This window comes from Microcaecilia unicolor, chromosome 12 (assembly GCF_901765095.1).
Source record: "Microcaecilia unicolor chromosome 12, aMicUni1.1, whole genome shotgun sequence".
NCBI lineage: Eukaryota > Metazoa > Chordata > Amphibia > Gymnophiona > Siphonopidae > Microcaecilia > Microcaecilia unicolor.
This window is the reverse complement of record NC_044042.1, coordinates 58,253,086-58,277,697: the sequence shown is the minus strand read 5'-3', so window position 1 is coordinate 58,277,697 and position 24,612 is coordinate 58,253,086. Positions and strand designations below refer to the sequence as shown.

Genomic DNA, 24,612 nt, shown 5'->3' with positions numbered 1-24,612 from the left:
TTAAATTTGATCATTTAATGAAACAATAACAAACTTTATATTTGAATAAATCTTTTGACAATGGTTAGTCAAGCCTCACTTATTAATATGAAGTGTCATTTTATTGAGTGTATAGTTTAATTTTATTAAGGTTATATATATATATAAAATTTCTTTATATAACATTTTTGTAAAAAACTTTTTTTATATATTATTATTATTTTTCATGTCATTGCTCTGTTTGCATATTTGGATGTTTCATTTGTATTATTTTTTTACATTTTTTTTTATAAACCTCATAATGTAATAAATTTAGTGAGTGAAGTTTATCCGTATCGATTTTGTGTATTCTATTCCTGTCTTATCAATATATTGAAATTGATGAAATTTGATTGTTTAATATTTGATGTACAGATATAATGCATTTGACTTCTTTTAAAGGTTTTTAAAAATTGTTTTATTATTTATTTTAATTATTTTGACTAATTGTGTATCTAATATGTGTTTTTGAGATATTTTGTATAAATATGTTATACATTTATATATACGTTATTATTTTTTAGACCCCTGAGGAAGGCTCTTGTAGCCGAAACACGGACCGTGTAGGGTTCGAATAAAGTTGTGTTTGGAGCATCTTATCCTGTTGTATTGGACTGATCTCTTGGACTTGGTTCTCGTCCACCTTTTTTTGGTTGTGTTTCACTTTTGTGGAGTGTGTGAACCCCATTTGTTTCTTGCAAGTTATATTATCATCAGTCCAATTATGTTATTTTTTGAAAAAAATGGAAAACTTGGTTGCTTCAGAAGTCGGTACTATCTACTAGTTTTTGTTCTTTTGGTTTTGGATTATAACCAACTTGGATACTATAGTTTAGCAGTTGTTTTATAGTCATTGTTTAGGTTTTAACATGTAATTTCTAGGATCACTTTCCTACTTCTTTTAATGTAAGCCGCACTGATCCATTCATGGTTACCATTGTAATATTTAAACAAATGACAGTCCGACAATGCTTTTACAGTGTCAGAAACCATCTTTCCTAATTTTTGACTTTCTACATTAACCTTCTGTGATATGTCTGATCTGGCAGGCATACATCTCACCCACCATACATCTAATCTTTTAGCCCCTCATCAGAACTCTTATGCTGGTTCTCTAAAATTTGTTGATGGAAATCCTGGTGAAATTTGGCTTTCTGCTAAAATACGATTTAACAAGTCAAGAAAAATCCAGTGTTAAATTTTGGTCAAATGTGTTGTTTCTGGATATTTAGCTTGGAATAGAAAACCGTTTCAGTTTGGAAAGAAAGTTAACTACATGAAACAGTTAAGTTATAAACAGACAATGAGGTCTCTCTTATCTCCGCCTTCCCCTAGAAGGTCGATTAACTCTTTCCTTGAACTGATCCATCATATATCTCCACTTGATTTTCTTTCACTCTAAAGGGGGAGGGGGAGGAGGGAATGTATCAAGGTGCAGTAAAAGATGAGCTTTTTCCATGGGAGTCAGCAACCTGTAATACAACAGAACCGCAGGTTGCTGACTATACTGTGGTAAATGCAAGCAGCATTATTCCAGGGCCTGGGAACATCAGACCTCAATGCTGTGGTCTGATGCTCCAGAGTTGCAGCCTGCATAGCCTGTGCCATTCCTCCCCCCCTCCCAATCGTCTTCCCAACACCCCCCCCCCCCCAAATCAATGCACACCAGCCCTTGAAAGTGCCTACCATTATTTTCCCTGATAGTCCAGTGGGCTTTGAGCAGGAGCGATCCCCAGTTTCTCCTGTCCTGGCTGGCATCATCTGCAAAATGGCACCCCTATGGAAACATGACATCTAACAGTGGCAGCGCAAGACTACTGCTAGGGACACCATTTTGGAGACAGCACTGCCCAGGGCAGAATCAAATGGAGATTATTCCCGCTCAAAGCTCACTGGAACACCAGGAAAACTAATGATAGGCATTTCAGGAAGGGGCCCTTTGTTTGGGGGGGGGGGGGGGAGGGCTTGATCAGGGGAGGAAGTGATTGGGGGCTGGGGAACAGCACAGGCCTTGCAGGCTCCAGCCTAGGAGCAATGGGCCACGACTTGAGGCCCGATGCTCCCAATACAATAAAAAAGCCTCAGTGCACAACGAAAGCCACGTTTTTGTTTTTACATAGTAATGAGTTACTTTACATCTCAAATACTATGTATTTACATCTCATTACTATGTTACCCACAGTGACTTAAATATCATTGAGGAAGGGCAAGACAAGCTAAGTTAGAGCCCTTTAAGTTGTGTTAAGGAGCAAATAACGTGGCGCAGCTTTATAACTTTCCTCCTAAACACAGCTGAGAACCTCAAATCAGAGGTATTTATTTATTTAACACACTAATATCCCACATTATCCCACTTAGTTGCAGGCTCAATGTGGCTAACACAATACCGTAGAGGTTCAATAATACAAATACATAGTACAGTAGAAAGCATGTAACAAACATCAGTATAAAACAGCAAGGAAATAAAGAGAGGGTAGAATATAGAAATCACAAAGAATGCTAGTGATGACTTACTGAAAATTTCTCATACAGCTGATAGGTCAACAAGGGGTTGGGGAGCTCTCGGAAGTAAAGCTTACAGAGGGAACCCACGCAGTGAATGTCCTGAATATAAACATCTTTCGTCAGGTCGGGGATCTGTTCCGAGTCAAATTCATGCCTAAAATGGATAAGGAAATAAACTATGTATTAAAGATAAAGTCTGCATTTTGTTTCTTTATGTAATTTGATGATATTGATGATGCGGAAAAGCTAAAATACTCCTAATCCCAGAATATTGCTATACAGCAGTTACAATATGGATAGAAGTACAATCTTTCCTCTTGACAGTTCCATCAAGTCAGGGGCAGACTGACCATTCGGGCAACCAAGCAGTGCCTGAGGGCCCAGAGGCTCTGCCCGGATGCCCGCTGCACACTACAGCCCTTCCTGGTCCTACCTTTAAAGGCGCACTGCTGGTGATCTAGTGACCTCTGGGGGGGGGGGGGGGGGGAGGGGGAACATGTTTTTTCTTACCCGTTGTGCTGCCTCTATTCTCTCTGCCCGGCACCCCAGTACTTTAAAAACGGCAGCCAAGACTCCATTCAGAAGTCTCACGAGACTGTCGAGATCCACGAGACTACAGCAGGAAGTCTCAGCTGCCATTTTGAAAACATGGCAGCGCCGGCAGGCGGGGGAATAGCGGAAGCGCAGCGGGCAGGAAAATACATGCTCCCCCTCCCCCCTGCAGAGACCACTAGATCACCAGGGCCCTTCAGGTACGACTGGAGCAGCAGGGGCGTCAGCTGCGGCGGAAGGGGGCAGCAGCAGTAAGGGGGGTGGGGGGCCAGCAGCGGCCAGGCGGGAAGCCCAGACCACTCTCAGTGCCTGGGGGCCCAGACCATTGTCAGTCTGCCCCTGCAGCAAGTTTTACTTCTGGAAGGCAGAAAAATTTAATTAAGTCAAAATTAAGTCATGTCACTTCTTTTCTAAGTGAGGCATATCTAGAAGAATACACGTAATGTTCAGGGTCTCTATTCATACCAAGAAAGGTAGCCAAATACAGTGTGAGGTCTTTAAAGCAGCCAGCAAAATGTGGTCAGGCTGCAGATTTTTGCAAAATGAATGGTTTGTTGCAAATATCCACAGTTTGCCATAAAGCAGAGGCAGTCTTAAACGGCCAGTATTATAGACAAAAAGAAGAAGTTTGCCGACATTCATAGGCCTTCCTTGGTGTTTATATGAATTGGATTTAGTTGAAGTTTCATACATTTAAAAATCAAAACAAAAACCTAATGCAGTTTACCAAAACCTAGCCCAAAATACTCAGCATGCATTTTTCCTGGATAATCCCGTTTTAAAGCACTGTAGGCCACATGAACTAAATATTTCTCCCATAGACACAAACCCCTGGGTTTATCTGTGCGTGCAACTTAGTTAACAAGCCAATCGGCACTGATCATTGCCAGTTAAAAAGCAATTGACACTAGTGGCAATAATTAGAATTTACACACGCAATTGACTAAGCGTATTCTATCATGTGATAACAGCACTTAACAAGCAATAATGAGCACTAATTGGCACTGATTAGAATTTAGGCGCACAACTCACTAAGCGTATTCTGTAACCATGTGCACTGAACTTCTAATGCGCAAAGGCAAAAGGGGCGTGGTTACAGGTGGGGAAATGGGCATTCCAAAATTTAGGCGCTTACTTACAGAATATGGCCCAGTGCACCTAAATCTATGCATTGAGATTTACACCAGGTTTTCATTGGCGTAAATGGATGCGCACCGATAACGGCGCTGAAATATCAACCAAGCATATTCTATAATTAGCTCCTAAATCCAAGTGGAAAGAGACCATCTTTCCTATAGAGTACGCTTAGTTGGCACTGATTTCAGTACTGATTTTTTTTAGGTGCCATATACAGAATCTCCTCCTCCGTGTATTTTATAAACTGTGTGGAATTTTAGGCTTATTCTATAAAGTACGCCTTAAATTAAGGCGTACTTTATAGAATATGCTTAGGCTTTTTTCATTTCAGCTCCAATTTTTTTAGGTGTGATATATTGATTCTAGCCCAAAGGGCCAGATTCAGTAAATGGCACCCAAAGTTGGGCATTAACATGATTCGTGTTAAGATAGCACTCTGTAAAGGCTGCTCTGCGCAGAATGCCCTTTACAGAATATTATGCTTGGTGTGCTTCTTGCAACTAACTGGGCACAAGCTCTTATACCTGCCAAAATCTGGTGTAAATGCTTGTGCCCAACTGATAGGCACTCAGCCTGCCGCCCATTCGCTCCAGTCCCGTTCTTCAACCATTGATTGTTGCAGCTGGGCCGTTGGGCCTTTTAGAACTACGACACCTGGTTGCTGCCGCCATCGTCTGGGGAGCTGGTGTGGTCGGTTGAAGAGCAGCTTTCGACTCCTTCTGCAGCCTGCTATTTCGACTTGGCCTGTTCGGCAGCTCTCGTCTCATCCTGCCTCATACAATGAGTCAAAACCTTCTCAATGTCGGAGTTTGCAGAGGCAGCCACAGAGATTCAGCCTACTCCAAGGCTTCAACATATCGCCTGAAGTCCTTCCTACCAACATATTTGCGGACCATCTTTAAATTCTTTTCACCTTATTATCTATTTTCTCTGTTTCTTTGATTCTATTTGATTCTAATTTAATTGTAACTGTATCACCTCTGATCTGGCAATAGCCTATCAGTGCATTGTAAGCCAGTTTGAGCCTGCAAAACTGTGGGAAAAACGTGGGGTATAAATGTACAAATAAATAAATAAATAGCAGTTAGGCACGCAAATGCAGGTATTCTATAACATTACACCTAATTTCTGGAAACGCCCCTGACCCGCCGATGCCCTCCCAATGACCGCTCCCCCCCTTTTGAGTTGGACGCTATGAAATTTAGGGACCCATGTTATAGAAGAGGGCGTAGGGCAAAACTCCTAATTACTGCCAATTAAGTGCTTAACACCAAGTATTGATTGTTGACACCTAATTGATTACTTTACATACATATCTAGGATCCACATCCCAATTTGAGTGACCAATACAGAATATGGGGGAAAATGGAGAAACCCCTTCAATTATACTGGGCTTGAAGACACATAACCATCAATTACTCAGGGCTTCTCATTTTTATGTTTAAATCTCTATTATCGGAACAGAAAAAAAACATTCAGATATGTGAATTACAGCAGAATTACAATGCAAAACTTAACATTTAACCACCAATGCATGTCTACCAATATATTTATTACTTTTACACACTCTTGTCCACCACACCCTAACCCAAACTCCCTACTTCAAAAACAAACTCTGTAGCCTTAAACCCTCCCTCATCTCACTCCCTACCCCAACACTCAGTAATTCCAGTAAGACATCTCAACCAGGAGAGATCCAAACTAGAATAGTGTCAACAATGATCAAGAGATTTGAAGCAATGTTTAACATGAACATGTCACATTACATTAAGATAATAATAAAATAACAGTTTATGGCCTATTTTCAATTCTACTACGAATCGAAACTTTCAAAGTATTTCAGAAAAGCTCCCAGGTTTTTTCAAATTTCTCCCATTTGCCAATGTCCTTGCGCTGACAGCTAGGCATTCCATAGTTAAAAGATAAATCATCTGGGAGCACCATTGAAAGAGTGATGGTACTTCTTGAAGCATCCAGTTCTGCAGGATACAATTCCATGTCATCAAAGTTACTCTACAACAGGGGTTCTCAACCCAGTTCTCGGGACACACCAAGCCAATCAGGTTTTTCAAGATATCCACAATGAATATGTATGAGATAAATTTGCATGAACTGCCTCCATTGTATGCTGCTCTCTCTCATGCATATTCATTGTGGATATCTTGAAAAACCTGACTGGCTTGGTGTGTCCCGAGGACTGGGTTGAGAACCCCTGCTCTACACGAAAATCATTTTATACCCTTCTTACTTTTCACAATATGTTCTTCAAAACAATCAAATAAAAAGCGGCAGTGCAGACTCAAAGGCATACCCAAAATAGCAGATAATTAATTAATTCAAGGAGTACTAATGGAGTAGCTAGGCAGAGGGTATATCTTTATTTAACTCAAATGGTTAAAAATGCAAACTTCAGAGAATACAGCAGCCCTGAGCAAGGGGACATCAGATTTGAACTAACCGCAAGCTACAAGAGGGACATTAGGAAAGGTGACTTTTTAGTGTTTTGATGCTACACTTAAATTTAACTTACTTACTGACACATCCTGTATTTACAACAGGCCAAGTGCTGTCATTCGGTGACACCACAGCTGCTGTTTAACATGAAACTGAGAATTAATGGGTTCCTATTTTATTGAAGGCAGAATTGCTTGCCTAAGTACAGTAGTAATACCCCTTTACCAGACCTGAAGTAGAGAAGTAGCCTAATGGATAGTGCAGCAGGCTTTGATCCTGGCAACCTGGGTTCGATTCCCACTGCAGCTCCTTGTGACCTTGGGCAAGTCTCTTAACCCTCCATTGCCTCAGGTACACATTATAAGTACCTACTTATAATGTGTACAGCGCTGCATATGTCTAGTATAGTGGCGTAGCCAGACTGCCAATTTTGGATGGGCCTGAACCCAAAGTGGGTGGGCACAAAATTTTCTCTCTACCCCCCTCCCCCAGCAAAATTTAGTCACGCTAATCAGATGCATTTGTCACACAGGGTAAAGTGCTGCTTTTCAGTGCATCAGATTTCAGAAAATTTATTTAATAGCCTAACACCCTTTTCAGTGAGCTTTCAGAGGCCAAAACCTCCTGCCTCAGGTCAGTATAATGCTGTTACGGTATCCTCGCCTGACCTAAGGAAGGAAGTATTGGTCTCTGAAACTTCATTAACACAGGTACCATATTACTTTATCCTAAATTAAAAATAAAATTGTCTTTTCTTTACCTTTGTTGTATGGCCATTTACTTTTTCTCATTGTGTCGCTCCCAGTCTCTAGATTCTGCTTTCCTTCGTTTTCGCTTAACTCTTCTGCCAGGTTTTCCTGGCCATTTGTCATTTTTCTCTCCTTTTTCTTTGCTTTCTTCAATATTTTTCTGCCTCTTTCTCTCTGTCCTGATTTAATTCATTCTTACTATCCATTCTTTAATTTCCTTCATCTACTTATGGCTTTTCATCTTTTTCCCTCCCTTGTTCTCCCCATGCCCCTTCCTCTTATTCTCCAGTCTTTCACTACTCTCCTTTTCCATCCAGCAGCTCTCTTCTTTCTCTCCCCATCCTTCCAGTCTCCCCTCTCTCTTCCCATCCTTCCAGTAGTCTCCCCTCTTTCTTTCTGAATCCTTCCGTCCAGTGTCACCTCTTTCTCCCTACCCTTCCATCCAGCGTCTTCCCTCTTTCTCTCCCCATCCTTCCATCCATCTACCCTCTCTCTCCTGATCCTTCCATCTAATGTCTCTCTCTCCCTCTTTCTAACCAGTGTCTCTGTATCTCTCTACCCTTTTCTGTTCAGTGTCCCTTCTCTCTCCACATCCTTCCAGTCTCTCCCCTTTCTCTCTGCATCCTTTCATCCATCTCCCCTCTTTCTCTCCCCATCCTTCCATCTGTTTTCCCTCTTTCTCTGCCATCCTTCCATCTGTTTTCCCTCTTTTCTCCCCATCCTTCCGTTTTCCCTCCTTCTCCCCATCCTTCCATGTTTTCCCTCATTCTCTGCCATCCTTCCATCTGTTTTCCCTTTCTCTGCCATCCTTCCATCTGTTTCCCTCTTTTCTCCCCATCCTTCCATGTTTTCCCTCTTTCTCTGCCATCCTTCCATCTGTTTTCCCTCTTTTCTCTTTTCCTCGAGGCCCGCCCTGCATGCCAGCGCCAGCCCCCATTGCCGGCCACTGCTGCTTTTCCTGTTGAGCAGCAGGGCCAGCACTAAAAAAGAAGAAGCGCTCAGCTGACTGAGCAGAGCGCTAACGCTAAGGAAGAAAAATGTAAAAAAAAAAAAAAGCGCGGCACCGGCAGGCACTGTCTAGGCAGCCTTGAGGCATTGGTTGCTAGCTCTGCAGGCTCCTCCCGTCTCTTACGTTACTGCCCCTGCGTCGCTCCAGGGGCAGTGACGTAGGAGACGGGAGGAGCCTGCGAGCCAGCAGCCAATGCCTCAAGGCTGCCTAGACAGTGCCTGCCGTGCCTTTTTTTTTTTTTTTTTAAACATTTTTCATCCTTAGCGTTAGCGCTTCTTCTTTTTGTAGCGCCGACCCTGCTGCTCAACAGGAAAAGCAGCAGTGGCCGGCAATGGGAGCTGGGGCTGGCGCTGGCCCTGGGCGGGCCTGGGCTGAAATTGGGTGGGCCTGGGCCCAGCCAGGCCCACCCGTAGCTACGCCCCTGGTCTAGTAGTACTATAGAAAAGATTAGTAGTAGTAACTGCCCAAGTTACCCATTCCAGGAGGGTGACTTTTTGGGCGGTCCTGGATTTCTGTCAAACTTACCTGCTGCATTATGGGATCTGCTGCATTATGGGACCTACTGCAGTGATTTCCATGGATAGAATCATGCATCGGAGCCAACTTTTCAAAATTGTTGGGGGTGCTAAACCCAACAGAAAAGAACTCACCTTGGACACAATCAAGGAGTTTGTTCAATATAGGGGGTGCTAAGCACCCACAGATCTGGTTCCCATGGAATCATGGACTACAAATACTACACTGCTTTGGGATGCAAGTTTAAACTCAGGACCAACCAAAAAGTCTCCCTCCTGGAATGGGTAACTTGGCAGCTCTGTTTTACAGAAGCCTGTGAAACAAAACCTCAAATATCAGACTCTCATTAATTCACTCCTCTGTAGGATGTCACTTTCCAGAGCACAAACAAGATTTGGTGATATCATCCTTCTTTGAAATTAGATCTGAAACTGGACCATAGGGCCAGAAATGGTCCTTTTCACTAGGGCAGTGGTTCCCAAACCTGTTCCTGGAGGAACCCCAGCCAGTCAGGTTTTCAGTATACCCACAATGAATATTCATGAGAAAGGTCTGCATGCACTGCCTCCACTGCATGCAAATCTGTCATGAATATTCATTGTAGAGATCCTAAAAACCTGACTGGCTGGGGTATCTCCAGGACCAGGTTTGGAAACCACTGCACTAGGGGACTGGGCTGCATAGGCCTAAGTAGATTTGCGTAAATGCTGCATTTAACTGCAGAGTCACTAGCAGCAGTTGCTCAGCATCTGCTATGCAGAAGCTCCTTAGATATAAACTGTGCAACTCAGCAAGTCTCTCCTGGTCTTATGGAAGTCAGTCAGCAACCACATTAAAAAACCCACAGCACACATTTCTTTGCTTTCCCTAGAGAGGAAAACCCCAAGTGCAAATATTTATGTAACAAAAGCTGCCTTCTGAATTGCCAGGGCTGGCAGCACTTGCTCTCCACTGGTATGTGTAGATGGAAACTGCTGCTTCAAATTAAGTGAGCTGGTCCATGCTGACATGCTGTATGAGTCAACACAAGCAAGAAATGAATGGGTGAGCCCTGCATATGAGAGGGTATCATTTTCTACCCTACGCCTACTGCATAGCACCAATGTGCCATAGATATAAGGGTGCACATCTCAACTGTATTGATCCCCTTTTCCCCCCCTCAGCCATCTACTCAACGTCCTCCTCTGTGCTACTAACCCTCATAAGGAAAGGAGAAGGGATTTATTTAGTTCATGCCTTTTTCAGAAGTAGCTCAAGGTAAGTTACAGTAGGATATTTCCCTGTCCCCAGAGTGCTTACAATATGTTTGCACCTTAGGCAATAGAGGATTAAGGGGTCCTTTTACTAAGCTGCGGTAAGCACTGCGCTCAGGTGTCCCAAGGTAGTTTTGGGTTTGGCGTATGCTACCCACACACTAAAAACTTTTTTTTTTTTTTACTTTTTAGTGCTGTGGGTTTGGGGTGGGTCTTGGGGCAGAGAGTATGCATGCACTGCACTAATCAGTTAGACCAGCTACATTTCTGCATGCCAACCGATTACAGCATGTGGTTAGTGCCAAGAGCCTTTACCTCCCAGAAAATAAGTGTCAGTAAGGGCTCATGCGCTAATGGCCACGTGTTAATGGGAAAATTAGCACCTGGTCACTAATAGGCAAAATGGAAAATGGGGGCCATTTTACCACTGCGATAAAAATAGCCTCAGCTTGCGGGGAAAGACCCATGCTAGGAATAATGCAGGCCACATTTTAGCATGTTTTAGTAAAAGGGCTCCTACGTGACTTGCCCAAGATCACAAGGAGTAGCAATGGGATTGAAATCTTGTCTTCCCTAATGCTCTAATCATTGGATTACTCTTCCACTCTTATAACACTGCAAGGACCCTCAGCAGGCAGGATTACTAGTAGGATCTAAAAAAACGCATCACCGCAAAAGTATTTCACACTATTGAGAATGCCAGACGGCAAAAATCTGTACAGAAAAATAATCATAATTCTTCTCTTCTTATCACATGAACTAGAAACTACTACCTACAGCAGGACCTTAAATTTAATAGCTGAGCAGACTCAAGAATTCTAGCTTGGCAGAACATGTTGGATTGGATAGCCCGATAATTACAGATCCATTCAACGAACAAAACCACAACCTCACAGCACTCACTGTGTCTTTCCCAGCACTTGAAAGCTGTATTGACTCACCCAGGATTAGGATTTTGCTCCACAGCAAGAGCCACAAGGAATGATGTGAGGACCGCCACGGCTTTGTAGGAACTATTTCTACTTCAAAGTCTTTTCTCTGTACCATTCTCACATACACCCACAGTGAGTTTGATTTCTGGATAACTGTATAAGAAGCATGAGTACACAAAATGGATACAGTGTATGCAGCCTCTCTCATGCATATTCATTGTGGATATCCTGAAGATCCTACCAGCTAGGGGGTACTCAAAGACCAAGTTAAGAAGCACTGTTCTAAACAATATTCCCAGCACCTGAAACTTCCAACACAGAACAGTTTGGAGATGCAACCACACCCATAGTTGCTTGATACTAAGATCCACCCTAGCAGTCAGCACCCAAGAAAAAGATCTAGGTGTCATTGTGGACAATACGCTGAAATCCTCTGCCCAGTGTGTAGCGATGGCAAAAAAAGTAAGCAGGATGTTATGAATTATTAGGAAAGGGATAGAAAATAAGAAAGAATATTATAATGCCATGTGTGATCCTACCTTGAGTATTGTATGCAATTTTGGTCACTGTATCTTAAAAAAAAGATATACTAAAAATCCACCTGGGCGGAAGAACACCAAAATCCCATGAACAGCACAGTAGCAGAAAGGCAGTGGGAAGTGAGCCATGGACTCAAGAGACTAGGACAGCAGTCTTGGATCTTAAAAAGTTTTTATTGATGAAAGACTTAACATAGTACTGTGTTTCAGCCACAGGCCTGCTTCAGGAGTCTAAAAGCAAGAATTAATAACAATAAACAATAATGATGTAAGAGCATGTAAGTCAATGGTAAATGAAATATACAGAAAAATATATTAGTATGAGAACAAATATACATTATAATAGTAAAATACATGAAAATTGTGTGAAAGATAAATACATATAAGAGCAAAGAAACACTTTCTCTAGAATACATATAATGTAATACATATGATATTCATAAAGAGCATGTGTAAAAAATATGTGGAAGCAATAAGATACTTACTCATAAAAACATACATAGTACTACATATGTTGTAGTAAAAAATGTAAAATACATTCAACCGATTTAAAGTTGCTTTCACATATATTTTTTTACACATGCTCTTTATGCTATATGTATTACATTATATGTGTTCTAGAGAAAGCGTTTCTTTGCTCTATGTATTTCTTTCAATTTTCATGTATTTTACTATAATGTATATTTGTTCTCATACTAATATATTTTTTCTGTACGTTTCATTTACCATCAACTTACATTCTCTTACATCATTATATATTATTATTATTATTAATACTTGTTTTTAGACTCTCAAAAAAAGAAGGGTGACCAAAATGATTAAGGGAATGGAACTCTTCTCATGAGGAAAGGCTTAAGAGTTTAGAACTCTTCAGCTTGGAAAAGCGATGGCTGAAGGGGCATATGACTGAGGTCTACAAAATACTTGAACAGATAAGCGTAAATCGATTTTTTACTCTGACAGAAAGTACAAAGACTAGGGGTCATTCAAGTTAAATGGTACTACTTTTAAAACCAATAGGAGGAAATATTTTTTCATTCAACAAATAGTTAAGCTCTGGAACGCGTTGCCAGAGGATGTGGTATCAGCAGTTAGTGTATCTGGGTTTAAAAAGGGTTTGGATAAGTTCCTGGAGGAAAGGTCCATAATCTGCTAAGGAGATAGACATGAGGAAAGCCACTGCTTGTCCCTGGGATCAGTAGCATGAATCTTGCTACTATCTGTGATTCTGTCAGGTACTTGTGACCTGAATTGGCCACTGCTGGAAGCAGGATATTGGGCTAGATGGACTACTGTTCTGACCCAGTATGACTATTCTTATAACATGGCTGCAAATCAATCTGAGCTCCCTCAGTATCCTGGCATGGACAGTCATCTGACCCCAAGGCAGTGGCATAGCTACGGGGAGCCATGGGGGCCTGGGCTCCCCCCAAATTGGCTCTGGTGCTTCTGGTTTGGCTAGTGGGGGTCCCCAAACCCAACCAGCTAAAGCGTTTGTCCAGCACTGGTCTCTGGCTCTCAACCACATTGCTTGCCCTCACATCATCCACATAAAGATGACGGTAGACATTATACGATCTCATTACTTCAAATAAATACAGAATCAAATGGAGATTATATATCTAAAAAGATCATCACAAAACCAGTACACTCCTTTTCTCTAATCCACACTAGGGCCATTTTGGAATTGGCACTGGAAGAGCTAAAGGTAGGCCTAAGAGGGGTGGGTGGATGGAGGAACCTTTATATTCAGGAGTATTTTTGAGGGGTAGGGGTAGGAAAAATGACTGACTATGAAGGGTCCTACCAGGTGGGATAAGACATTCTGGATGGGGGGTCACCTGCTTGGTGAGGTGCTTTTGATTGAGGGAGGCCATGAAATGGGAAGGGGCTTGCACTGGAGGACCTGTCAGGAGGGACTATGACTTGGGGAAGCCTTAGGAAGTGGGGTTTCTGACGGGGGAGGAAACACAGGGATTGGGGCATCTTTATGTTAATCTAGTCAGCTCCTTTAAGATTCGGCTTGAGAATATCAAGCTACAATTTTGCAGTTTGATGCTCCCAGGATGCCAAAATAACCGCAGATTTTGCTGGGGTTATTTTTTCAATATAAACACAACTTGGGGTGTTTCTCAATCCATGTTATGGATTTCACATAGTAATGAGGTGTTTTGTATGCTTTGCATTTCATTACTATGTACCCCAGGCTAATCTAATTACCCCTGTGTTATGGCACCTAAACCTGTATTATAGCCCTTTAACTCGATAAGGAGAAAATAATGAGAGTTATCACCATAAAGGCAGCTTGATAACTAACCCCCCCCCCCACCGCCACACACACCCCCAAGAGGCTAATGTCTATGTTTATTGAAGAATTTATTTTATTTCTTTTTATAAAACTTTTTATACCACTTTTGTGATACAATCATTCAAAATGTTTCATAAATACTGGTAAAACAAATTTTCTACACCACTCTTCTAGACACAATCACAGTGGTTTACAGTATCTCAGCCAAAACAGAGGTAGACAAGTCAATCAAAAATAATCATAATAGGAAAAAAGAGCTAAGAAAATTAGGCTTATAGAAGAAAGTAAAGAAGAGAAGCCCAATTCTTCCAAATTGCAGCACAACTCTCCAAATCCACAAACCTACCCAGCCAGCACCATGGTTCATCATTACTGAAGGCCACAGGAAAAAAAAAAGTTTTCAATTTTAAAGTTTCTAAAATTGATTTCTGCTCTAAAATACTGTGGCAAGGCATTCCTTAGGGCTGGGGCCGAGTAAAAGAAAAAAAAATGCAGCTTAACCAGTGCTATCTAATCTGTGTGGTTTGATAACAGTCTTTAAATACGCCAAGGGGTAATACAGTAAGCATGGTAAGACATTTTCTCCCTATCCATCGAAGGAAGGGTGATTAGTAATGGGCTCAAATTACTATAGAATAAATTACAACAGGATTAGAAATGTTTCCTGATTCTGAAGGTAGTTCAGCACTGGAAAATGTTAATTGAGAAAGCTGAAGGGAATCTATCTCTGACAGTAAAGGTTTTTATGAGCAGGTTAGACATGGATTTGTCTGAGAAGATCCTTCCTGCAGGACTATCCCCTAAGGTTCTTTTCAGCTCTATTATTCTACTGCTTGGATTACAGCCTGGTACCTGGAGGTACAGACACAGGATAAATGTTGGCTGAAGCAAAATGATTTATTTGGCTCATAACTGTGTGTGCTGGTTTTGCTCTTTGTTAGCAATTGCTGCTGTGAGATTCAGGGCCATTTCAAATTTGTTCAGACAACTAGTAACAGCAACAGTAGGTAGCTTATACAGTTGGGATTTGATATACTACCTTTCTGTGGTTACAGTCAAAACAGTTAACATGTTGTATGCAGGTACTTATTTTATACCCGGGGCAATGGAGGGTTAAGTGACTTGCTGAGAGTCACAAGGAGTTGCAGCGGGAATTGAACTCACTTCCCCTGGTTTGCAAGCCACTGCATTAACCATTAGGTTCCTTTCCCACTCTGGGAGAATTGTCCCTTAGGCTGAATTGGGATTCCAGCTTGTGATTTCTGCTCCCAGTCCTATTCTCCAAACCCTAAAACACTTTCTTTCATGTCTAGATTCAACAATGCAATGGTTTACTGGTCTCATGCTCTGCCAACAAAATAAGTACAAATACCCACTGACAGCAATTAAAAAAAGAAAGAAAAGTTTCACCCAAGGGACAAGAGGACATGGTCTCCTCAGTAAGATTCTTTTTACAACAACCAAATGAGTTTCTTGGAAATGCAATTACCAAGTTTTACGAAGAGGAATAAACACTCCATTTAACAAAATAGCATAGACTCGCCGCATTCAAGCAGACATAGAAAACTCTTCCATTCTGGACTACTATTGCTGTTCCTCTGTGCTGTTTAATACAGTATGTCAACTTGTACATACAACAAGAAACTTGAAAAGGGAATCAATGAAGCTTTTCATAGTAACATTGGTAATGACGGCAGATAAAGACCAACTATACAGCCATGGCCCATCTAGGAACACCCATGGCTACACCTGAGGGAAGAAAATGCATTTTCCTAAATGAGAAACTCATGTTCTACTAATTCACCTAGAGGACAACATAGGTTCTGAGACTTGAGCAGGGACATGTTAGAGGGTCAAACAGTAATCTCTGATGGTACCATTTCTTTAATTTTTTTCACCAAAGGTGTTATCTTCAGTGTGGTGGATTTACTAGCATCACTAAGTCACTCTGTGCAGATTACACTCCTTCATGTTTAAACGCTGCCATCTCAAACAGGGCAGCTGGCAATTCACCACCATGCCAACCACATATAAGCAGCTGTATGTCATGAAATCTTTGAACATAATATCACAACATGATGCCAATTAATCTGAAGCGTGGTTTTATTATGGCTGGAACATAGAGGGGCATTTTCAAAAGAAACATCTAAGTTGGGATTTGGACGTCTTTGTAAAACGCCAAATCCGGAGGTGGGGAAAAGCATGTTTTCAAAAAAAGATAGACATCCATCTTTCGCTTCGAAAATACCAAGGACGTCCTTACATTTGGACATCTTTGAGTTTCGGCGATTATTGAAACCAAAGATGTCCAAGTCTAAAACATCCAAATGCAAGCCATTTGAACATGGGAGGAGCGAGCATTTGTAGTGCACTAGTCCCCCTGACATGCCAGGGCAGCAATTGGGCACCCTAGGGGGCAATGCAGTGGACTTTATAAAATTCTCCAAGGTACACAGCTCCCTTACCTTGTGTGCTGAGACCCCCAAAACCCACTACCCCCAACTGTACACCACTACCATAGCCTTTACGGGTAAAGGGGGGCACCTAGATGTGGGTACAGAGGGTTTCTGGTGGGTTTTGGAGGGCTCACTGTTTCCTCCACAAATGTAACAGGCAGGGGGTTCCACCTGTCTGAAGTGCACTGCACCCACTAAAACTGCTCCAGGGACTTGCATGCGCTGTGATAGACCTGAGTATGACATCTGAGGCTGGCATAGAGGCTGGCAAGTAATATTTTTAATAATGTTTTTTGAGGGTGGGAGGGGGTTAGTGACCACTGTGAGAGTAAGGAGAGGTCATCCCCGATTCCCTTTTTGTAATAAAAACAGGTGCGGGTGAAAACGTCCAAGTTGTAGTCATGGATGTCTCTGCTTTTTTCGATTATGGGTCAAAGACGTCCAAGTCTTAGGAAAGCCCAAGTCCCGCCTTCACCACACCTCTGATACGCCCCCTTGAAATTTGGACGTCCTTATGACGGACTTCAGTTAGAGACGTCCAAAATCAGGTTTTCATTATACCGATTTGGACGTCTCTGAGAGATTGACATCCAAGTACCGATTTACGTCGGAAGATGGATGTCCATCTCTTTTGAAAATCAGCCTGATAGTCACATATTATCACCAATAAACAATTAATCCAAAAATCTTGCTAAATCACATTTTACTCACTAAATTTTCCAAGTACATTTTACCCTTGGCAAACAAGATTTACAGCCCTCTTAGGCAGTGATGGTATAAATGCGTTTGTGGGGGTTTATTAAACCTAGCAGTCTGCTCTTGGTTCTCCAGCTTAACACTGACTAGTGCTAGGATCCTCTATTTCATATCCACATCCTCTGTAACTGCAGGTGAATTAATGAAATCAAAGTCCTTTGGTCAGAGACTGAGAGCAAGGCTCTTTCCAGAGCTTTGTAATCATCGGCCCTATATCTGGTCAACAGGTATCACCCTTAAGCAATTACCACAACTATCTCCTCACCGAGTTGGCTGTGAATACTGCCACTGCAGCACCTCCAACCAATTCGAAGAGTAGAAGACCTGATTTGGGGATCAAACTATTCTGCACCAACCAACACAAGGGAAGCGGAGTGGAGGGGGTAGCAGTCCTGATCTGAGACACAAAATGTGCAGAGAATCTCCATCACCCACCTGTCCGAGTCAGAATACCTGCTAATCCAGCTGGGAAACAAGGAACCAATGTGGCTGTTCATGGTCTACAGAGCACCTCACAACACAACATCGTCTGCGCAAAAACTGCTGAATCTGCTGACTGAGGTAACCCTGAGCTAGCCTAAGTTACTGATCACGGGAGACTTTAACCTACATATCAAAACTCCAGACACCACAATTGCTGCCTTCCTTGATACAACGGCAGCTCTAAGATTCATTCAAGTGATCAAATCTCCAACCCATGAAAAGGGCCATATGCTAGACTTGGTGTTCTGCAAAGGGTTGACATCTTGGAAAACGAGGCTGGTGGCTTAGAGATAACACCCCTATCAGAGACTGATCATTTCCTAACCGAATTTTCTATTAATGACTTCATAAAACAAATGGGCATAATCAAAATTTGGAATGAAATCCGAGACATGAAAAATCTGACTACTGGAAACTTCCTAAAGGCCATGTCCTAACCCCATGTGGATGAAAAGATGATGACTGTCAGAAAAGGGTTGATATCTGGAATGCATGCTTAGAAATGGCATTAGAAAAGAATGGCCCCTCTTAAGAAAGTCCTATGCTCCACAAACAAACGTTCCCCATGATTCTCTCCAGAACTGCGGATCCTTAAGCGTCAAGGACGTCAACTTGAAAGAAAATGGAGAAAATCTCATCTAGATGAAGACAGGCTCAAATGTAAGAGACACATGACAATGTACCACCAGGACATAACAATAGCCCCCCCCCCCCCCCCCCCAAAAAAAAATAAAAAATATTTTTCTCAACACATAGAACAAGCTGAAAATTCAACCAAGCAGCTATTTAAAATAGTACACAGCCTACTGCAAACCCCACAACAGAACCAGTATTCCCAGTCACAACTAACCAGCAATGACTTTGCCACTTATTTTGCCAACAAAAGGTCTCCTGCAGGACCTACAGACAGTCCCATCAAAGCTCCTATCAGCTAATGAAGAGAACACTCTCTCTTCCCCGCCATGAACAGCCATCTGGGACTCATTCAACCAGGTCACAGAGGAAGCTCTTGAAAGTATCCTGAAAGGTCTATGGCCTACAACCTGCCCTCTTGATCCCTGCCCAGCAACGATTGTACAACGAGCAAGCACAGACCTCATTGAAGGGGGCACTAAAATTGTTAATTCCTCTGTTATGGAAGGGCAACAGTCAATGACACTAAAAAGAGCTGTGGTGCGTCCCCTACTAAAAAAGAGCTCACTGAACCAGGATAAGCTTGAAAACTACCAACCAGTCTTTAACGTTCCTTTCCTGGCAAAACTTATAGAACAGTCTGCAGTCAACTCAAAGACTGGCTAATTGGCTAGACCTATGTCAATTTGGCTTCAGACCTGGGTACGAACAGAGACAGTTCTTGTGTCCCCTTCTTGATGATCTGCACAGAAACTGTGACAGGAGATCTGCATGAACACTAGTGTTGCTCGATTTCTTGGCAGCCTTCAACACCATGGATCATAATATCATGCTTACAAGACAGGCAGAAACAGGTATTAGTGGCACAGTATTTATTTGGTTCAAATCCTATCTGTCAGATAGATAACAATCAGTTCTGTTCAGCAACAGCACATCATTACCTTGGGCACTGGACTGTGGGGTGCCACATACTGTCTCCCATTATATTTAATATCTACCTCAAGCCTCTGAAGACCTTCCACATGGTAAGACACAGCCCTACCACTGAGCAGTTGGGCCACTCTATCCATGTGATTTTTGGCAGAATTTTCATTTCTAATTAGAAGCAATCACAGAAGGCTGGTCTGATGGTTTAATTCATAGGCCTGGCTTCTGGTGCAAATATCTAGTAACTCAAGGTACTAGTTCATTAGTGCCTTTGCACTATGCCATTCTCTCTCAAATGCTGTAGGATTTATATGTCCTGACATCTTCCAGTTCTGACTACGATGACACAAGAAACACTTTCTTTTGCAACATTCATCTCTGCTTTCAGAACTTAGGCTTATTTTTTTTGATATTCCCTATAGGCAAGGCAATTAAGTCATTTCAGTGCATAAAGCTGTGGCTTTATACATGGAAAGAGAACATTTAAGTAATTTCAGAGGGTCTTGATGGGAAATATCATAGCAGATTTTAAAAAGAACCTAGAAAGAGACTCCAGGTAGGGACGTGTCAATTTCCACTAGTATTTTAGAAAAGATCTGCTACACAGAGTCTTTTTTTTTTTTATTGAACATTTTGCTAACTAAAACAAAATAAACAATGAGAAATGCATTGCAAGAAAACTACAGATAGAAAAAAAATTCAAGCCCACATCAAGGGGAGATCATCAAGAAAGTACCTATTATAGAAATAAAAAGAAAATAATTCAATAAATATTCCTTACAATCACAAAACAATTAATTAACCCCTAAAAAAATTGACAGCTACAATACTCTCCAAGAAAAACATTAAGAAACAAAGGAAACCTTAGTAGAAAGAAATGTTTCTAGATGCGCAGTACCTAAAAACGGATAGGTATTGTTTTCATATGTGACCCTGCATTTGCAGAGAAAAAGGTCTCCCACTGCCAAGACCCATTACTTGAGCTGCAAAAAAGCCTTTTGACGAAGCTGAGTAGCTCTGGCCATATCAGGGAACATCACAACCACCTGTCCATAGAACGGAACATCCTTTTTCTTAAAATAAGACTGCAAAATAGTCAGTTTCGTTTCACCAGAAGACATTGTTAACAACATAGTAGCTCTTTTAACTATATTTTCTTGAGAAAATTCTAGAAATTTTGTTATATCTAAACTATTATCAAACTCTCCTTCTCGAATGATCTCCTTTACCTCCTCAGGCAAGTAATACGCACAGTTAACACTGGGGGCATTGCTAGAACTCAAGGTGGGAGGGGGCCAGAGCCCAAGGTGGGGGGGCACATTTTGGTCACACCCTCCGCTTCCCACCCTCTGTCACCCACTGCCACCGCTGTACATCTTGGCTGGTGGGGGTCCCCAACCCCCGCTCGCTGAAGCACTGTTGCAGCAAATACCTTGGCTGGCGGGGGGTTCCCAACCCCCGCCAGCTGAAGACTTTGTCCAGTGCTGGTCTCCGGCACTGCCGTATTGCCAAAAGGAGCGTGCCTGACATGAGGGGAAGAGAGAGTAGGGCAGGCAATGCTGGATCCCCGCCAGCCAACCAGGGGCCCAGGCCCCCATCTAGCTATGCCACTGATTAATACCAACAAGATCAGAAACCTTGGCGAATAGTTTGTCATTTTGGCAGAGCATAGAAATGGTTAGGCCTAAAATAAGTCAGCCGGCAAAGTATCTTTTAGCTATTCTAGCAAACAATATCTCATCTGAAAGGCCATTTTCACTCACTGGCCTTAACTACTGAAGCTATATAATCAGCTTTTCTCTTCTATGGTTAGTTTTTTTCTTCAAGCTATGTGACTTCTTTCTACGTTTATGGGCCTCTTTCACTAAACCCCGGTAACGATTCCCACATGGCAAATGAGAGGCAGTCCATTTTCATTTGCCATGCCAGGAATCGCTAGTGTGGTTTAGTAAAATAGGAGCTCAATTAGTGTGGGTGGGGTGGGGATGGGACTATTTTCATTACTGTGTCACTCTATAGTTCCATGAATCAGATGGGGACAATACCATAATTATTTCAGTGCGACTGTTCATTTTTTACATTTTAGTTCTCATAGTCCTTTTACTAAGACGCGCTAACAAATTAGTGTGTGTTAAAGTGCCAAGCAGTCCATGGCTATATAATGGACCGCAAGGCTTTTACCCTGGGATTCTATATGTGGCACCTTAATTTCCGCCCTAAAATCAAAGTGTATTCTATAACAATATGTGTAACTTAATGTTTAACAAGCTAATCAGCATTGTTAATTGGATGTTAACAAGCAATTATCAGCACTAATTGGAATTAAGATTTACACGCACAACTCACTAAGAGTATTCTGTAAAGTGGTGCGCCTAAATTCTAATTTGCAAAGTTGAAAAAGGGTGTGGCCATGGGCAGGGTGTGGGCATTTCAAAAATCTATGCACTTTTTTAAAGAATACACTGGCTCTGCGCCTAATTTAGGCATCGGGATTGACGCCAAGTAAAACACGGAGTAAATGGCCATGACCACATTTGGTCGCATGGAGAGGTGCTTGGTGTTATTCTATATATCACGTGGAAATTTAAGCCTACTCTATAAAATTTAAGTGTATATTTTTTCCGCGTGGAATTTTCAGGTGCCATATATATAATCTAGTCTTTAGCGCATGCTAATCGTTAGCAGGTGCTAAATTCATTAGTGCACCTTAGGGAAGGGACCTCATAATGTTTCTATTCCACTCTGCAAGCCTTTAAAGCCTTCCTATCTCCAGCTCCACATGATTACTTGTTATCCTTGAGCTTCTATTCTACAGAAAATGTCCGATACCAGAGGGTAGCATTTTATGCTACAGCAGATGCAGAAGTCAGCATATGAAGCTGAAGAGGCAAATACAAAACAGGAATGTGAGAAAATGTTTTCTCATTTAGAGGCTGGTAGATACCTTGAACAGATCAGGTTTCCCAGCAGAGACAGAAGTAGCCAAAATAACAAAAAAATTCAAACATGTTTGGGTTGTACACAGAAGGATGTTAGCAAGATATAAAAGACCAAAAGCCATTGTCTCGCAGGGCATACAAATGAGCAGACTAGATAAACTAAAGGGGCCCTTTTACTAACAGTAAGCACTTAACGTGTCTTACAAGGGCCCCTTAGAGAAGTATTTTGGAATGTAGGCAAGATGTTTAGTAAGACCGACATATTCAAAAAGAGCAGCAATGTTGGTCAATAATGAAGCCTTACCGTAGTTTTTGGATATTGGATGCAATCCCAGACAGACGGTATATCCCATCCACAATGCCATGTTTCTCAATGAACTCTGTGCAGCTCTTGAGGACCTGGGGAACTTTGTAGGAGAAGGGAAAGAAGAACAGAATGAAAAGAAAGATGTATGTTTCCCACGACACTGAACACTCAAAATATTATTACAGTACCTGAATAAACTGCCCTCGAGCTACCATTACTACTATTGAAAGAGTGTGAGCTAAAATCCAAACAAATAATGTTTGAAACTGGCAGGAAAACTGATTCAATTATAAAGAAAAATTATATTGCATCTTGTTAATTCACCAATGCCAAAAGAAAGCCATAGAAATTACATGATGTTACGACAAGCCATTAAATTTGCTTCAGTGCAATAGACTGATCATGCATAAGTTAGCACTAGTGAGGTCTGGGGGACACAGCCAGGATTTATCTGGGCACTACTGATAAGAGATCTGCTAAAACAGCTGGTTTTGGTTCCACCCAAAACCAAATCCATGGCTGAAATCCGTGGCCCAGTTTCGACTGGAATGGAAGCTGAAAATGTTGGGCCTGCCCTTGACCCCTGGCAGAGAATGTGCCCTCCCCAGCTACCCTCTGGATCACCATTGCTCCTCCCCAGGTCCTCCTTGAGCATCAGTGGGCCCTCCCTAGGCCTATGTTAACAAGCCCTGGAGGCCCAATGGTCTCTTCGCCCAGTTCCACTTTTGCTACTGAGACTTCCTGCAACAGCTTTATGAAACTGCTGTAGTGGCAGCACTGGGCACAGCAGTGGCACTGGGTTTGAAAGAGTGGGGTTCTTTCGTGCTCCTGAAGAGGCTAGACTCAGATATTCAGCGCTGATACTGAATATCCAGGTCTAATTCAGGCCAACACTGGGCAAAGGTGCAACCAAGGTAACTGCCCTGGGAACATATGCCACAGAGGCCCCATGCCTGCCTGAAGCTGAAATGAACATAAGATTTGAGGGTCCTCTTCCATATTTCTGCTCTTGGCCCTGCATGCTGGTTGCATACATTTAGACACAGCGCCTCTTAAAATTGCTACTTGTACACATATTAAGATTGTAGGACTCCAGAAGACTGCGGTTGAAATGACTGGTCTTCCGTAAAGTGGGCAGGAATATAGAACAGGGTAAATATTTCTAGATAGTTGCGGATGAAGGCTTATGATACCAAATTCCACCTATGCTGTGACTGAGCTAGAAGCCCAAGGAAATAGAAAGAAAACTCAGATAAAAAGCAAATGTTCTCAGATCCTGTGATCTTAAGAAAATCACTCTATCTCCTGTTGTCTCACGGACCCACTTGACTATAAAGTTTTCCCAGGAAGCAGCTTGAACCTTCATGCACTTTCTCATAAATACTCCTTGGATAGAGGGTTATGTTTATCCACTCCTACCCTAGTTGTGATAACATTTAATCATCTCTCTGACCTCATGTGCAATTTTCTTTAATTTATTTATTTTCTAACTCCTATTACTCTCTTACCTATCTATATGTTCCATCTTTGCTTATACCCTACACTGTCTATTAAAATGTTCTATTATGCATTGTGTTGACATTGTAAGTAGTGTACTATTGCCATACTTTGTACAGTTATTCAAATATTTTTACTGTTGTAATTGTCTATTGCTTATGTTTGATTTATTCTTACTGTACACTGCCTTGAGTGAATTCTTTCAAAAAGGTGGTAAATAAATCCTAATAAATAAATAAATAAATGTCAAAATACAGTCTGATTCCCAGGGAGAGGGTAATCAGTCAGCCATTCAGAGAGAATATCCTGGATGGCTGTAGGGATATTTATTTAAACATTTGGAACCCATCCATCCACTGCTCGTTCTAGGTGGGTTACAATAAAATACATAATAGACACATACAAAATGTCAGAACGTACATCAACATCACCCTGGCTTTTGCATAAAAACAATTTTTAATAAGTTATAAATGCCTGATAAAAAATAAAAGTTTTGGCCTTTTACTTGAAATGTATATAAGAACATAAGCATTGCCATACTGGGACAGACTGAAGATCCATCAAGCCCAGTATCCTGTTTCCAACAGTGGCCAATCCAGGTCCATCTGAAACCTTACTGCAATCGGGATGGTAGAATAATGC

At 41.7% G+C, this 24,612-nt stretch overlaps 1 protein-coding gene across 2 annotated transcripts in view; it reads right to left on the bottom strand.

Annotated features, from left to right (window-relative positions):
• Positions 1-24,612, bottom strand: part of ARHGAP32 (Rho GTPase activating protein 32) — a 385,189-nt gene that overhangs the window by 33,715 nt on the left and 326,862 nt on the right. For both annotated transcript variants that reach the window (XM_030221202.1, XM_030221203.1), the window contains exons 12-13: positions 22,471-22,573; positions 2,533-2,677 (exon numbers count right to left, since the gene is read on the bottom strand). In XM_030221202.1, the coding sequence (XP_030077062.1) occupies positions 2,533-2,677; positions 22,471-22,573 (248 nt within the window). The remainder of the gene's footprint in view (positions 1-2,532; positions 2,678-22,470; positions 22,574-24,612) is intronic.